The sequence below is a fragment of the Eleutherodactylus coqui genome, chromosome 1 (genome assembly GCF_035609145.1).
Source record: "Eleutherodactylus coqui strain aEleCoq1 chromosome 1, aEleCoq1.hap1, whole genome shotgun sequence".
In the NCBI taxonomy this organism is placed as follows: Eukaryota; Metazoa; Chordata; class Amphibia; order Anura; family Eleutherodactylidae; genus Eleutherodactylus; species Eleutherodactylus coqui.
In genome coordinates, this window is record NC_089837.1 from 525,681,847 (window position 1) to 525,696,564 (window position 14,718).

The following is a 14,718-nucleotide window of genomic DNA, read 5'->3' on the forward strand; positions in this document are numbered from 1 at the left end:
TGCCTGGTATTAAACGGCCCCATGAAGCTTTGCTGCCCAACGCTGTCATATACCAGTAGAGCTCAGCGGCTCTCCAGCACAAGTCATGAGGACCTTACAAGACTCCTTCGTGTTGGTCATTGGCGTCTGAGCAGCCGAGACCTCAACAACGGGCAGGAGCGACTGAGCTGCAGATACTATATAGCAGATGGTGGTCCCCGGGGGCGGAGTCCTGCTGGGTCCTAGTCACACCTACATGGGTCTCTGGCTGTGGGGGTACTTACTGTTCGGTCCTCCAGATACATTGTCTTTGATAAGAAGTCAATACCAATAGTTGCCTATAAAGAGATAAAACACAGGAGGGGCGGTCATGGCGGGACACAACATACAACACGCACATATATGCTACAAGCGCAGCAGGGCCAAACATTTATTGTTTCAGCCCACCCAACACCGTCCTATGGTGACAAAATACAACTGCGGACCGCATCCCACCAGCGGATAACATGTATACTCCTATAAAGGGAATGGTCAAGAGCGATGTATCTAATGCCCCGCTCCCCGCGCCCGGAAACACTAGAACACCCCAGACTCGCCGGCTCCCTACAGCCGCAGCTCTGCAACGAGGTGCGTGCCGACAGGCTGCAGCAGGACACTTCATGGGGATGTGGCAGCTGCTGCAGCCAATCACAGGTCCCGGCATTGGAACAATGTGGTCAGTGATTGGCTGCAGCAGCCTGCGGCGTCTCCATATACAAGCTGACTGCAGCCTGTCATACAGCATCATGGGGGAGACTGCAGCAGCGCTGGAACCGCAGGGAGAGGATAGGAGCCATTGTTTTTAGGCACGGGGAGTGAAAATTAACTCTGAGAACCCCTTAAGAGCAAACAACGTACAACCATACAACCATACTGTACCCACATAATACTCCTGTACCATACAAACATAATACCATACCCACATTATACCGCCATACCATACCCACATTATACCGCCATACCATACCCACATTATACCACCATACCATACCCACACACTACTGCAACTCATTTCCCAAACGCTAGTGTAATTGACAGTCGGTTTGCTCCCTGGGTTCCGTCTATCTATGATCCACCTGGTGTCTCTCCCCCAGTCAGGACAGGCTACTTATACTGTTCCAATGGTGCCAAACAAAGGGGAGCAAGTCATCCGCAAAGAACCAGCCGAGTAGCCCATCATGGCACCGTACGGGGGGCTCGTACTATTGTCCTCACTGGGTCAGGGTCATTGGCCAGCTATATAATGCAGGGTGGTCACCAAGGACCCAGTGAGTGCCGCCATACTCTGTGTATACTGAAAGCTCCCCATCAGGTGTATTTCCTCGCAGTATTACCTGGTAAGTGTTGTCGAAGCTGTCGTACATGAACCTTGTGATTAACGAAGTCTTTCCAACTGAAAAAAAAAACACCAAAACAGACGTTATATAATTATAGGAGTTATATACAGCAAAGAACCGCCATACAGTGTACATATATACCAGGTGCTACCAGTCACCGGCATTACAGACATCGCATTAGAACCATCACAAGTTCACGGAGGAGACGCAGAACACAGAAGACGCTTCACGAGAGCTGAAGAACTTACAATCTGGGTGGCACCCTGGCCTGCAACAGAGCGGAGAGACCCCGGGCACTGCCACGGAGAGCGGCGCAGAGATGTCAGACTAGTCCAAGGAGTATATTTACTGCCACGTGTGAAGGGAGGATGAAAGGAACCACAATACAGCAGCACTAAGTCATACGAGGAGAAGTCCAGGAGCTCAACTAAGTCAGCAGAGCTGTAGTACTATCCTCGTACATAGGGGGCAGTATTATAGTAGTTATATCCTTGTCTATAGGAGGCAGTATTGTAGTAGTTATATTCTTGTACATAGGAGGCAGTATTATAGTAGTTATATTCTTGTACATAGGGGGCAGTATTATAGTAGTTATATTCTTGTACATAGGGGGCAGTATTATAGTAGTTATATTCTTGTACATAGGGGGCAGTATTATAGTAGTTATATTCTTGTACATAGTGGGCAGTATTATAGTAGTTATATTCTTGTACATAGGGAGCAGTATTATAGTAGTTATATTCTTGTACATAGGGGGCAGTATTATAGTAGTTATATTCTTGTACATAGCAGGCAGTATTATAGTAGTTATAGTCTTATACATAGGGAGCAGTATTATAGTAGTTATATTCTTGTACATAGGGGGCAGTATTATAGTAGTTATATTCTTGTACATAGGGGGCACTATTATTGTAGTTATATTCTTGTACATAGGGACCAGTATTATAGTAGTTCTATTCTTGTACATAGGGACCAGTATTATAGTAGTTCTATTCTTGTACATAGGAGGCAGTATCATAGTAGTTATATTGTACATAGAGGGCAGTATTATAGTAGTTTTATTCCTGCACATAGGGAGCAGTATTATAGTAGTTTTATTCCTGCACATAGGGAGCAGTATTATAGCAGTTATATTCTTGTACATAGGAGGCAGTATTATAGTAGTTATATTCCTGCACATAGGGGGCAGTATTATAGTAGTTATATTCTTGTACATAGGAGGCAGTATTATAGTAGTTATATTCTTGTACATAGGAGGCAGTATTATAGTAGTTATATTCTTGTACATAGGAGGCAGTATTATAGTAGTTATATTCTTGTACATAGGAGGCAGTATTATAGTAGTTATATTCTTGTACATAGGAGGCAGTATTATAGTAGTTATATTCTTGTACATAGGAGGCAGTATTATAGTAGTTATATTCTTGTACATAGGAGGCAGTATTATAGTAGTTATATTCTTGTACATAGGAGGCAGTATTATAGTAGTTATATTCTTGTACATAGGGGGCAGTATTATAGTAGTTATATTCTTGTACATAGGGGGCAGTATTATAGTAGTTATATTCTTGTACATAGGAGGCAGTATTATAGTAGTTATATTCTTGTACATAGGGGGCAGTATTATAGTAGTTATATTCTTGTACATAGGAGGCAGTATTATAGTAGTTATATTCTTGTACATAGGAGGCAGTATTATAGTAGTTATATTCTTGTACATAGGAGGCAGTATTATAGTAGTTATATTCTTGTACATAGGAGGCAGTATTATAGTAGTTATATTCTTGTACATAGGAGGCAGTATTATAGTAGTTATATTCTTGTACATAGGGGGCAGTATTATAGTAGTTATATTCTTGTACATAGGGGGCAGTATTATAGCAGTTATATTCTTGTACATAGGGGGCAGTATTATAGCAGTTATATTCTTGTACATAGGAGGCAGTATTATAGTAGTTATATTCTTGTACATAGGGGGCACTATTATTGTAGTTATATTCTTGTACATAGGGACCAGTATTATAGTAGTTCTATTCTTGTACATAGGAGGCAGTATTATAGTAGGTATATTCTTGTACATAAGGGGCAGTATTATAGTAGTTCTATTCTTGTACATAGGAGGCAGTATCATCGTAGTTATATTGTACATAGAGGGCAGTATTATAGTATTTATATTCTTGTACATAGCGTTCAGTATTATAGTAGTTATATTCTTGTACATAGGAGGCAGTATTACAGTAGTTATATTCTTGTACATAGGAGCAGTATTATAGTAGTTATATTCCTGCACATAGGGGGCAGTATTATAGTAGTTATATTCTTGTACATAGGAGCAGTATTATAGTAGTTATATTCTTGTACATAGGGGGCAGTATTATAGTATTATATTCTTGTACATAGGGGAGCAGTATTATAGCAGTTATATTCTTGTACATAGGAGGCAGTATTATAGTAGTTATATTCTTGTACATAGGGGGCAGTATTATAGTAGTTCTATTCTTGTACATAGGGGGCAGTATTATAGTAGTTATATTCTTGTACATAGGGGGCAGTATTGTAGTAGTTATATTCTTGTACATTGGAGCAGTATTATAGTAGTTATATTCTTGTACATAGGGGAGCAGTATTATAATAGTTATATTCTTGTACATAGGGGGCAGTATTATAGTAGTTATATTCTCGTACATACTTGCGGTATTACAGCGATTACATTCTTGTACAGTGAACAGTATTACACAGCTAAGTATTTGACTAATAATAAACCCGCTCAGTATATTGTGGTGTTCGGCTTTAGTACATAACCGTAGGTTCCATATAACAGCTGACTTTATATTGGGAACAATATATAATTACTCTGGGCGGTCGCCGGCGGGCTGCTGCGGCAGCTCATTGTGCATTAGCTTTCAGTTCAGTCGTGGGGGATAGAGGTTTCCTCTGCATATAATCCTGTACAATCAGCGGCCGCTGCAGTTACGGTCTATAAAAATAAGAGAAGACCAATAATGTCTTCAGCCTCTGCATATAATATGTAGGGGGACGAGAGGTTTATTTATCTGTCAAGCCTTGCCGGACCCCAAACACCCAACAGCCCCCTGAAGGTCACTACATGACTAATGCACTATGTGGCTTTTATGAGATTCATGGAAACTTCATAAACCTGATAATGGACCCGTGTGCAGAAGTCTTTACCCCCTCTGGGTTCAGTATGTGACCCGTCATCACACAGCCCTGAACTTGCCCAATGCAGCCGACCCCCATAAAACCAATCCGGGTCGCAGGAAAAGCCAATTAAATTGCAGGCAAAGCAAATAAATTGTGTTTTGCAGCGGAGGCCGTGTATACAGGGTGTATACAGGAGGCATCCGTATCTGCTTACTGAGCGCCCAGGTCCAGAAGTGAATGCATGAAAACATGGCTAACTGCGCCGGTCTAGACACAAGCCTATCACTGGGCTCATCGGCATTACTCCTAATAGCCATCAACGGATTATCCGGATGTCCGTGCCGCCGGGAGGGAGTAGTACCAGGACCGGTATATGCTCACCAGCATGTTGAAGTGAATAAATAGGAAGAGTAAGCAAAGGCGGTCCTGTGGACAGAAACAGCTAGTCACTGAAAGGGGTCGGTGGAGGATGTCAGGAATCGACTCCATGTAGAATCTGGAGAAGGAGCCAGAGGAGCCACAGAGAAGGAGCCAGAGGAGCCACAGAGAAGGAGCCAGAGGAGCCACAGAGAAGGAGCCAGAGGAGCCACAGAGAAGGAGCCAGAGGAGCCACAGAGAAGGAGCCAGAGGAGCCACAGAGAAGGAGCCAGAGGAGCCACAGAGAAGGAGCCAGAGGAAGAGGAGTCAGAGAGGGGAGGAAATAAACGGGAAGAGCCACATAGGGGAAACAAGAGGAGGGACCACAGAGATAAAAAGAAGGACTGTGCATTCTGAGAAGCCTGGGTCAGAACCGCTTAAAATGCCCAATTTCATCAAAATTACACACTGAGTATGAAAGCTATTGTCCCAGTTATCAGCCTTCTATAAATACCGTACAACCTACTACAATCATGTCCCATCAGCCGGGGAGACGGGGGCGTCCGTATCACCCATTTACACGCAACGATTATTGCTCAAAAGTCAAACGAATTTTAGCGATAATAATCATTTAGTGTGAATGCAGGAAAAAAAACAAAACAAAACCTTTCACCTTTCCTTTCAGGTCGGCCTAAAAACCATCGCTGATCGCAGGTGTGAACATCCCCGCAGGAGGTGAAGCGCTGAGTGAGAAGCCTGCGATCCGGTCTGCACGAGCGCCAACGACCTTAGCGGTGACCTCAGCGCTCTTGCGGTCGTCTACCTGACTGTCGGCCGTGCAAAAGGGACATTATCAGAAAGCATCAGTTAAGGCCAACAATGGGGGGATCACAGTAGATCATAATGAGCAAAGAGATCCAAAGGGAGATCTACTCCTTGACACAAGAAACATGGCTGCAAAACGGAGGGGTGAGCAGGCACTGATCCTTCAGCCGATGTGCTAGAAAACCAGAGGCTCCAGCTGTGGCCACAGAGCAACCGGCTGCACGTTCCCCATCATCTATCCCTGCTAATGGGGCTGCAGTTTAGTGCAATGTCCTAGTTTCTGCTTCGTGGCAGACCTCATTCATCCGAGCGCTGCAGACCTACAGCTGTACAACAGTAACAGGTTGGTTTAGATGCGGCCGCGCTCCTCTGGATTGATGGGAGAAGCGGCTTATAGTTTTGCAGACAACCCCATGTAAACGACAGCTGCAGCACACATGCAGACCGAACGCTCCGGCACACTGTAACAAACCCAGCTGCGGCCAGCAAACATTACTGGATTGTAAATGGCTACTAAAACGAATTTCAGAATGCACCAACCAGCGCACCATCTTATGGGGCACGAGTATGAGATTTGGGTGCAGTACCGCTAACGGCCTGAGTGTGGCAGTGTTATACTTGCTCCATGCGTTTACTGGGCCAAAACAAGTTCTAAGACAGACAGTAAGACGTGGCATGGATTTATGGAGTAAACAGGATCTGGGTAAGGCCATATAGGATATGTCGGACTGGTTGGGGCCGACGGATAACACGGAAGCTTCAGCCGATTCTTATGACACCCGGTCTGAACTTGTTCCCAAGCTCCAGGTTTTAGAAGTCACTGCGCCCAGTATAGAACTGCGGTACGCTGGTCGTTACAAGGCGATGGGATCTTCCGCCTGTGCCCGTAGATGGCAGCGGGGCTCGTCCCCATGAAGTTGCCGCATTCGTACAAACCGATTTACTGTCCCATTGACCGTGTATTGCACGTGGAGCTAATACACCCGTGAATGAGCGCTTTGGCGATGGGCGAAGTTTATACCCTCCGCAGCGGATGATCTGCATCACAGCGTGCGGATTACGGCACAGACTCCGACCCCACACGCTGGTGCAGGGAATGAAAGTCCGTTGGCTTTCACCGACTCCATGCATGCGTCATCCACGGTCGCGGACATGAGCCCTTATTAGATCTGCTGCATTACCAGTAACGTGGGCTGCGGACGTGGGCTGCGGACGGTCGCTGCGACAAAGCCGCTTCTTCCATCTATCATCCTTGGAGGTAAAAGCTGCAGATTTTCCGTAGACAATTCTGCTTCAGAAAGGCCATAACATTCGTGAACCGGCCCCGAGGGTGCGGACGCACAGGGCGGATCTGACGCGGATTTTCAGTGTGGACTGTCCGTAGGGAAAATCTGCCCAACGTCCACGAGGATTCCTGATTTGCGGAATCCGTGCAGAAGATGCGCAAATCAAGCCGCTCACAGGGAAGTGATGGCGTCCGCACGTGGATTAAAGCACGTGGATTTATTTTGCTGTCTGGAACACAAATCGCAGGATGCTCATCTCAGTGCGGACGGCATCCACTGAAATCAATGTAAGCAGTCCGATCCACGGGGAAAAAATAACAATAAAATAACTGAAGACGCGGGCAGGTACGCGGCGGGCAGGTACGCGGCGGGCAGGTACGCGGCGGGCAGGTACGCGGCGGGCAGGTACGCGGCGGGCAGGTACGCGGCGGGCAGGTACGCGGCGGGCAGGTACGCGGCGGGCAGGTACGCGGCGGGCAGGTACGCGGCGGGCAGGTACGCGGCGGGCAGGTACGCGGCGGGCAGGTACGCGGCGGGCAGGTACGCGGCGGGCAGGTACGCGGCGGGCAGGTACGCGGCGGGCAGGTACGCGGCGGGCAGGTACGCGGCGGGCAGGTACGCGGCGGGCAGGTACGGATTCCGCTGCGGGCTCATCCTTTCACCCGTAGACATGAGGCAGGCTGCACATGAACGATCCGGATTCCGCATGCGGGTCCCTGCAGCTGTGACCCCGGCCGGCGACCTGTAAACCTGCAGGCTCCATGTCATTTGCTGCGGATCCTCCGTGCGGACGCCGACTGCGGATTCTGCAGTAGGAATCAGTTTGTGTAAAGCCGGCCTCACAGTAGCAGCAAAGTCAATATTTTTTTTTTTTTTAACGCCGTTTACACGCTACGGAAAAAAACCTGTGCAGCGTGAATCGACCTGCGGAGTGCATTTCGGCGCCGACTCCACCTCTTCATAACAGGGTGAATTCTGCACCACGATCCACATCAGGGGTGTGGATTTTGTCTGCAGCACGTTCCACCCCGCCTGGGCGTAGACTAAAGGCGAGAACGCACGGAGGAGCAGAATGTCGCAATACCTTTCATTTGAAGCGCAATTATACTCCTTTAACTAAGAGTTTGAAGTTGCGCCAATTGTTACCACGACTTTGAACTAAAGCTTCTCGCCAAAGTTAGCCGACATTTAATGCACCTCCACAGAAGGGTAGCTTTCTTCACGTCGTTCCGATCGTCGCACGCTCTCATACCGGCTGACGGCGAGCTGGTTGGTGGGTGGGGGCAGGAAAGCATTCCGATCCGTCACATCGCGCCCCGGAGCCGCCGACTTCTGCTTTCCAGGATCTGAGCGTTAATATAAAATGAGATAATCGCAGAGAAGCTTCTAAAATAAGAATCATTTGGAAGTAATTAGTCTTCACAGATGAACGTTCAGCTAATTAGCTCTCAGGACCCCGCGAGCCGCCGGAAGCAACGGCCGGGGTGCAGGAGGATGACTTCATTTACAGCAGAATTAATGAGAACCTTAAAGAGATCTACAAATCATATAGTAGGGAGGCGGCGCCCCTGGTGGCGGGCCGAGAGAACCAGGAGCGGGTCCGCTAGTGGGGTCTCCCACCCAACAAAGGAGGAAGCAGGGAAAGGACCCACTGCTTTACATTTTGGGGTGAGTGAACACTTGATAATCCGGCTTGTTAGGAAGTACTATGGAGGGGGGTGAATGCGGAAGAGGAGGGGGGTGGGGGCAACAAGGTGGATGGAGACCCTCAGAAATATTATGGAGAGACCTGAAGACCCAAAGACAAGACGCTCTGGAGAAGCGGACAAGAAACCAGATGCTGATAGTCCGTCCTGTACATATATCTACTGAGGATATTGGGTTATACTGGAAGAAAGTACGCAGACTACTTTTTCAGGCAGTGCTCCATGGGAAAAAAGTATGCAAATTAGCTCTCCCCCAGAAGGAAGAAAAACACAAGAAAAGAATGAGTGTGCTGGTTGAGCGATGAACATCCAGATTCCCACTAGACGCCCCGTGTAAAAGGGCCCTTAGTGTCCCCCGACGCTCCAATCACTGCTGGAGGTCTCCGATTGGTTTATACATAAAGGCTCTACGGCCAGCTTATCTCCGATGCCGGACCCTGAAGTGTCGTCATTGTGAGAGTCCAGCCCGAGCGGCAATCTAATCCCTATAATAACCCCCATCACGGCTGACCCCATCTATAATGCAGCAGATCCCGTCGCGGAGGCGCAGACCGGCTAATGTTGCTGCTGTTAATTATTCATCAAGCCCTGCTCTATTTGCTTACATGTAAACAAGGGATCCTGACAGCGCCGGCAGCCGCCTCCGAGCGTCACATTGGCCGTAACATTCATTTACTAACAGTGTCTGGCCCTTTAAGACAACCCGCTCATGCAGTGGTTGATATCCGGCTGGCTCCATCGCCTAAAGCTGCGGCATTAATTGGTTTGAACTCTCTGGTTCAGCGTGCCCGAGGGGGGTCAGTACACAGAGGAAGCGAAACGCGCTGCGCTCCTAACACAACCCCCCGTCCATCACTGGCCGGCAGCCCGCACTTAGGAGCGGACAATGCAAACACCTATTGGGGTTTAGCGGGAGCAGATCCTTACTGCACGCCTCATGGGGGTCCGACTATTGGGACCCCGGCGATGACTGCAATAAGCCGCAGCAGAGGGATGAGCGCTCGTCTGGTAGCGGTATTGCTTTTTCTGGATGTCCATGATAGCCCAAAGCCATTCAGAGCCGACGCAGATGAAGCCGCTCAGCGCCATCGCAGCGACTGGCAGGGGCCACAGCTGGCAAATCCTGTTGGGAATGTACCTTTATAGGAATCCCAATCTCGGACCATCATGGCCAAAGTGACGTTACTCCCCTGTATGCCGAGCCATGCCGTTACCGTATTCCCCAGCACCGCCGGTCAGAGAAGATCACTTAGGATAGATTCGGGACTGCATCCAGCAGACTTCTATGGCATAAAGTCCGAGTCAGGAGTGCCCCTTTAAGGCTTCATTCACATTGGGGTCCGTGTCCCATTGGTTCGAATGGGAAGCCACGCCATTGTGTCCATGGTGCAAATGTTTGTGTGCGGCTCGTCCGCGAGAGGCGACCGCGGGAACGCCAGTTTACATTACCTGCAGATAGACCCACGGATGTAGCCGCGTGAACAAGGCTCAAGGCGCTTTTACACAGGACGACCTGTTGGGGGCAGATGACTGGCAGCGGGGAGCTGCGGATCATTCCAGCCGCCTCCATCCACAGTAACCAGGCAGCCGCTCGTTTACTGCCTGTTCACACGGCCGATCCGTCATTCAGTTTTCATGCATGCGAAAAGTGAATGATGAGTGGGAAGTGAATGACTTCTCGTTGGTGGCTGAGCGGCGGCGCTTACACTGAGCGCTAATCATCCAGATCCCCGCTGAACGATTTATCGCCTTCATCTACTCACAGCTGAGGTTTTGTTACAACTGAATCCAATCTGGTGAGTCCAGACGGATACATTGTACCAAACCCCCAGAAGAGAGGTGTGCCGTTATACGCGGGTCTCCAAGTCTGGACACAATTGTAACAAACCCTCCACTGTGAGAAGTACTATGTTACCAGATATCGGGGACCGCCGACATATACAGGGGGTCTCAAAAGTGACGACAGCTTCATGCGACCTCTAAGGCCCCAGGTCCGTACCCCCAGACTGTTCTCTTTCGTATATGGGTCTTTCCACACGGGACGAAATCGGCCGCACAACGCACCGTAAGCCGCGGTAACCTCCGCACCGCCACCCACAGCGACCCACGGATGTAGATGCCGATACTGAAGAGAACGCCAAGGTCTCCCAGGACGGGAGCCCCGGCGTCACCAACATACAAGTCATGTGATGAGTCTGCCCGCACACATCCCGGCTGTCAGAACACGTATGACCCGGCTCGCTGCACTCGCAGCCAAACACGTCTTTCCAGTATAAGAAGTCGCTCGAGGACACTCCCGCACCCGGCGCTCCGCGGCAGACCCCGGAGCCAGGCGTAGTACAAGGCGGCCATCGTGTCACAAGATATATAACCCCCTTGTGTACATCCCAGCCTACAGCACAGGGGACAGATGGGGGGTGGGGGGGGCGTCTATAGACCTGTACTGGGGAGGGGGCGTCTATACACCTGTACTATTTACTGCCCTCAAGTCACTCTGCCTGTGTCAGTCCTTACTGCACTTCTGGCATTCCATTCATTAACCCCTTAGTGACAGGCCCAATTTTGTACAAAACATTGTTGAATAAACAAAACAAAAAAAAACCCCAAACATCTGTCTGCATCGCTGCGTCCGAAGCCCAAGAACGTTATTTCCGGCGGCGGGGCGCTGGGGGTGTGAGTGCGGAGGGTGTTCTTATTGGCACAGGTTGTGACGCTGCGTACCTCCATTAACTGTATTGCGGATGACCGCAGAGGCTCGCCGGTCAGGAACAGTACCCTTTTTTCCGTTTGTATGTCCCGCACCGTCGCTCAGCGATAACGAGGATACCTGCCGCCGTACATAGTGTTAATTGCAGTGATCATTCAATCACTAGGATAATGCACTGCATTACTAATGTACTGCGCTCTACTATGCCCATGACAGCAGCCGGGTGTCCACACTTGTCTTCTGCATCCAGCTGTTCTCTGCTCGGAGCGCCCGGCTATTATACAGCTGGACCGCTCTGTTCTTCACACCCCGCCTGTGATCAGGGAGCGGGATGATACAATAGTATCAGCTGTATCCCGCTGGGAATCCCTGATAAGGCTCATGGTCAGCGACGGGGTAACGAAAACTGCAGGATGTCAGCGCAGCTACACAACGATTAGCGCTCAAAAGACGGCTTATGAGCAAAAAGTGTTGTGTCTAAATGGGCCTTAATTGTAGTAAATAATGGATGAAGCTCCCTAAAAAGAAGAAAAAGAAGAAAAAAAGAAAAACTACAGATCTTTGCTGTGGAATCCAGAGCGGGGGTCCGCCTCCGGGGGCCGCAGCAATATCCCTCCATTGTACACTGGGTTTTTTCCGCTTGCGGCTGCAGAAAAAAAACCAACCCCCTCAGCCCGCTCCATCTTACTGCCGATTCCGCGGGAAGAGCAGATATATATAATAAATCAGTACTGCACCGGCCGGCGCCTCCGCAGTACAGAACCTCAGGACACGGACAGGTACGCAGGGTCGCCGGCGGACATGAGGCCTAACACATCCGTGCGGGTTATATCTGTGGGCCATGACGTTACCTGACCGGTGGGATCCAAGGAGGGGGTCCGGGCTGTCCAGGAACGAGCGGAGTGTCAGCACAAATATGTACAACTCCTCCATTCACTCCCCCGGGACCACCAAATAGAGCCGCTGAAATGAATGGAGCCGCAGCGCACCCATGTGACCACCACTCCGGCCATTCCTGGGATCCGGACAGTTGGACCCCACTGATCAGGATAGGGGATGGCCATCTTCATGGGACAACCCCCTTTAGACGGGATGACAGTCGCCCCATCGATCATGGCTCAGTGAATGGCGGCGCAGCGCCGGAGGTCTCTTCTGGCCGCCTCCATTCACAGTAGACAGGCAGCTCCTGGATTAACGACTGCCTGTTCACACTGGCCGAATTTCGTTTGATTGCAGCTCTGGAGTAAACTTGTCCCGCAGAACACACTGCCACCCGAGGCATTTCGAGCATATCACAGGAAATGTGCGCTGCTGTCCGCGAAGCGCGGGGGGGGGGGGGGGGGGGGGGGAGGGTTCATTAACTTTTCAGGAGCAGCTTGTCTGAACAAATGTTTAATCCGCCACCGATGAATGACTGAAGGGTCCGCGGCAGCGGGATGATGGTAACGCAGCGCTCGCCGCTGTCTGCAGGGGGGGCAGTTACTGGAGCACTACATTAAGGAGGGGGGGTGTAATGAACCCGCCCGGCCCCTGAACACGGATATATCGGAGCGCCGGACAGAAGAATTATCGATCGCTTCGCAAGCTCCTGCCAAGAAATTCAATTTCCTGCCCGGAGAGCCCTGTTGGGCCGCGAGTCACAGAGTAATGGCTATAGAGAGCAGCTAATGCACCCCTCACATAGCAGGGCCGCCGCTGCCAGGAGGGGAGGAGACATCCTCTTCCTCTGGGGTTCCTGGAAGTCTCCGTCCACGAGTCGGCCTCTGGTGTCATGTTTAGATTTGCTTCTAGGAATGCTGGGCGACAACCAAAACCGCCACGGTTCCCGCACCAGGCGGGGTTGTCACGCAGTTCGTGGAAGAGGAAGGCTGGGAAAGCTGGGTGATGGCCTCTGCGAGAGCGGAGCTGTGGCTGTAGATACAGGATGACAAGGGGCAGATTCCCTAAACCAGACATCCCCAATCTGTTACAAAACTACAATTCCCAGCATGCCCTGCAGTCAGGATCGGCCCCTCTGAAAGAGGCTGTAGAACGTGTTCCCGTAAAAGGAGTTCTAGAATTTCTAATATACTCGGCTGGCAGCGAAAAGCAGCAAGTTCTCACGTATGCCATGTTTACGCAAAACGTGACCCCTAAAGATGGCGGGTGAGGAGCCCTGCGCAGCAACAGACTAACAGATAACAGTAGTTATGGTGCAAATCTACTCCTTGTGTTCTGTGTGCGGAAGGGCCACACAGCATCATAACCTCGCCAGTGAGCGGAGACGGAGCCGCCGGGGATCAGAGCCACCCAGGATCATAACTTCACCAGTGAGCGGAGACGGAGCCGCCGGGGATCAGAGCCACACAGGATCATAACTTCACCAGTGAGCGGAGACGGAGCCGCCGGGGATCAGAGCCACACAGGATCACAACCTCGCTAGTGAGCGGAGACGGAGCCGCTGGGGATCAGGGCCACACAGGATCACAACCTCGCTAGTGAGCGGAGACGGAGCCGCCGGGGATCAGAGCCACACAGGATCATAACTTCACCAGTGAGCGGAGACGGAGCCGCCGGGGATCAGAGCCACACAGGATCATAACCTCGCTAGTGAGCGGAGACGGAGCCGCCGGGGATCAGAGCCACACAGGATCACAACCTCACTAGTGAGCGGAGACGGAGCCGCCGGGGATCAGGGCCACCCAGGATCACAACCTCGCTAGTGAGCGGAGACGGAGCCGCCGGGGATCAGAGCCACCCAGGATCACAACCTCGCTAGTGAGCGGAGACGGAGCCGCCGGGGATCAGAGCCACCCAGGATCACAACCTCGCTAGTGAGCGGAGACGGAGCCGCCGGGGATCAGGGCCACACAGGATCATAACTTCACCAGTGAGCGGAGACGGAGCCGCCAGGGATCAGAGCCACACAGGATCACAACCTCACTAGTGAGCGGAGACGGAGCCGCCGGGGATCAGGGCCACCCAGGATCACAACCTCGCTAGTGAGCGGAGACGGAGCCGCCGGGGATCAGAGCCACGAAGGATCACAACCTCGCTAGTGAGTGGAGACGGAGCCGCCGGGGATCAGAGCCACACAGGATCATAACTTCACCAGTGAGCGGAGACGGAGCCGCCGGGGATCAGAGCCACCCAGGATCATAACTTCACCAGTGAGCGGAGACGGAGACGCCGGGGATCAGAGCCACCCAGGATCACAACCTCGCTAGTGAGCGGAGACGGAGCCGCCGGGGAGCAGAGCCACACAGGATCATAACCTCGCTAGTGAGCGGAGACGGAGCCGCCGGGGATCAGAGCCACACAGGATCATAACCTCGCTAGTG

At 50.8% G+C, this 14,718-nt stretch overlaps 1 protein-coding gene across 2 annotated transcripts in view; it reads right to left on the reverse strand.

The window, feature by feature from the left end:
• RAB6A (RAB6A, member RAS oncogene family) overlaps positions 1 to 14,718 on the reverse strand; it is a 32,761-nt gene that overhangs the window by 11,719 nt on the left and 6,324 nt on the right. For both annotated transcript variants that reach the window (XM_066588334.1, XM_066588333.1), the window contains exons 2-3: positions 1,353 to 1,411; positions 264 to 317 (exon numbers count right to left, since the gene is read on the reverse strand). In XM_066588334.1, the coding sequence (XP_066444431.1) occupies positions 264 to 317; positions 1,353 to 1,411 (113 nt within the window). The remainder of the gene's footprint in view (positions 1 to 263; positions 318 to 1,352; positions 1,412 to 14,718) is intronic.